This window comes from Arachis stenosperma, chromosome 3 (genome assembly GCF_014773155.1).
Source record: "Arachis stenosperma cultivar V10309 chromosome 3, arast.V10309.gnm1.PFL2, whole genome shotgun sequence".
Lineage (NCBI taxonomy): Eukaryota > Viridiplantae > Streptophyta > Magnoliopsida > Fabales > Fabaceae > Arachis > Arachis stenosperma.
Window position 1 is genome coordinate 125,702,846 of NC_080379.1, and position 1,985 is coordinate 125,704,830.

At 40.1% G+C, this 1,985-nt stretch overlaps 1 protein-coding gene across 1 annotated transcript; it reads right to left on the reverse strand.

The window, feature by feature from the left end:
- Window positions 1–635: 635 nt before the first annotated feature.
- Window positions 636–1,318, reverse strand: LOC130966675 (uncharacterized). The gene is made up of 2 exons (XM_057891496.1): window positions 1,143–1,318; window positions 636–912 (listed from the first exon to the last, which is right to left on the reverse strand). Exons 1-2 carry the CDS (start codon window positions 1,316–1,318, stop codon window positions 636–638), a joined length of 453 nt encoding a protein of 150 aa, XP_057747479.1.
- Window positions 1,319–1,985: the final 667 nt, after the last annotated feature.

A 1,985-nucleotide genomic window follows, 5' to 3' on the forward strand; every position in this document is an offset into this window, starting at 1 on the left:
TACTCATGAGAGCTCAAATTTATGCTAGAAGAACCATTAATTATTGAAATTAAAGCAAAAACAAGAATATTAAATCATGGGCTGCCTTCCATGGAGCACTCTTTTATTGTCACTAGCTTGACATTGGTTCCTTGTTAGTGTGGCTAATGATTTTGGTGCCTCAGCTTGTCTCCTCTCACTGTAAGCCTTCTTCCTGTGCATTGATGATCAATTTCTATATGCTCCAACAAGAGTATCTTATTGACAGTGTAATAATCATCAATTTATGGGCCTGTCTCCAACTGTTGGTATATCAGTTGTACTTTGTCTCCTTTTGAGAACCCTTCAGTTGGGATTCTTTTGTTTCTCCACCCTTTTGGAACCCTTTTCTTGCTCTTCTTTCTTTTCTTTGGTGACCCTTCTGTCTTGACAGCAGGCTGTATGTCAGGGTCTGTCTTCATAGTGATCAACTCCTCACTCTCTTTCTGCCTTCTCTTCTCATTCTTTGCATCTTCATTCCCCTTTTGTTCTTCTTCACTGCTTGTCTTTTGCCTTGGAGGTGAGCTGATGAGTCCTTCGTTGGGTTTTTCTTTCCAATGCAAGTCTTCTTATTCAACCCTCATGTAGCTTTTCTCTTCAACAGTATGCTGTATTTCTTAAAAGACATTTAGAGTGATCTTCTCATCATGTACCCTGAAGGTCATTTCTCCTTGTTCCACATCAATGATGGCCCTTGCTGTGGCTAAGAAAGATCTTCCCAGTATAATAGAATCACTTCCCTCTTCACCTAGGTCTAGGATTACAAAATCTGCTGGAAATATGAATTCCCCTACTCTGACCAAGAGATTTTCAATCACACCCTTGGGAATTACCAGTGATCTATTCACTAGCTCCAATGACATCTGTGTAGGCTTCACTTCTTCTATAAATAGCCTTCTCATCATGGATAAAGGCATCAGGTTGATACTAGATCCTAAATCACACAGTGCTTTATCAATGGATATGTTACCAATGGTACAAGGCAAAAAGAAACTCCCAGGGTCTTTGAGTTTTGGTGGGAGGCCTTCTTGGACCAATGCACTTCATTCTTGTGTCAGGATCATTGTCTCTTTTTCATTCCAACTTCTCTTTTTGTTGATGAGCTCTTTTAAGAATTTGCATACAAGGGCATTTGCTCCAATGCTTCAGCAAGTGGAATATTGATTTCCAGCTTCTTGAAAACTTCTAGGAATTTGGGGAACTGTTGGTCCTTGATCTCCTTTTGAAATCTTTGAGGATATGGCAAAGGAGGTGTGTAAGGCTTCTCCACCTTCCTCTGTTCTTGTGATTGCTCCTCCATGATTTGCTTTCCTTTCTTTGAAGCTTGTGGTTGTTCCTCTTTCTCCTTGAGCTTTTCTTGGTCCTTCTCCTTAAGTGTCACTTCTTCCTTGTTGCTGGCCTCATCATTTTCAGCTGGCCTCTTATTAGCTTATTTGTCCTTCTCCAAGCTTCTTTCACTCCTTAATTGGATTGCCTTGCATTCTTCTTTGGGATTGGAAATGGTGTCACTTGGTAATGCATTGGGTGCTCTTTCAGCCACTGTTTGCTTAGATAGTTAGCCAATTTGCCTCTCTAGATTCCTTAGTGAAGCTTCATGATTCTTACTGGTTAGCTCTTGATGTTTTATCATCTTTTCCATCATTATCTCTAGGTTGGAGATTCTTTGGGATTCTTAAGGTGGTTGTGGTTGATTGTAGGATATGGGTGGTGGGTGAAAGTTATTTTGGTTAGCTGAAGGGTGATTGGGTGGATAATAGTTGGATGAGGGTTAGTTATTTTGTGGTTTTTTGTATTGGTTTTTGTTAGTGTTTTGATGATTTTGATGGTTTGTATTTCTAGAATTGTTCTGGTTTGAGTTTTTCTGCCAAGGCTGTTGGTTTTGGTTGTCTCCCCATCTCAAATTTGGGTGGTTCCTCTAGGATGAATTATAGGTATCTCCATAGAACTCATGTTGTCCAGCTCCTTGG

Bases quoted from the DNA above. Each gene is read 5' to 3' on its own strand.
- LOC130966675 (XM_057891496.1), bottom strand. From the start codon at position 1,318: ATGGAGGAGCAATCACAAGAACAGAGGAAGGTGGAGAAGCCTTACACA. The intron at 913-1,142 runs GTATGCAAATTC...CATGATGAGAAG, and splicing joins GCATTGGAGCAAATGCCCTT to GCTATTTATAGAAGAAGTGA.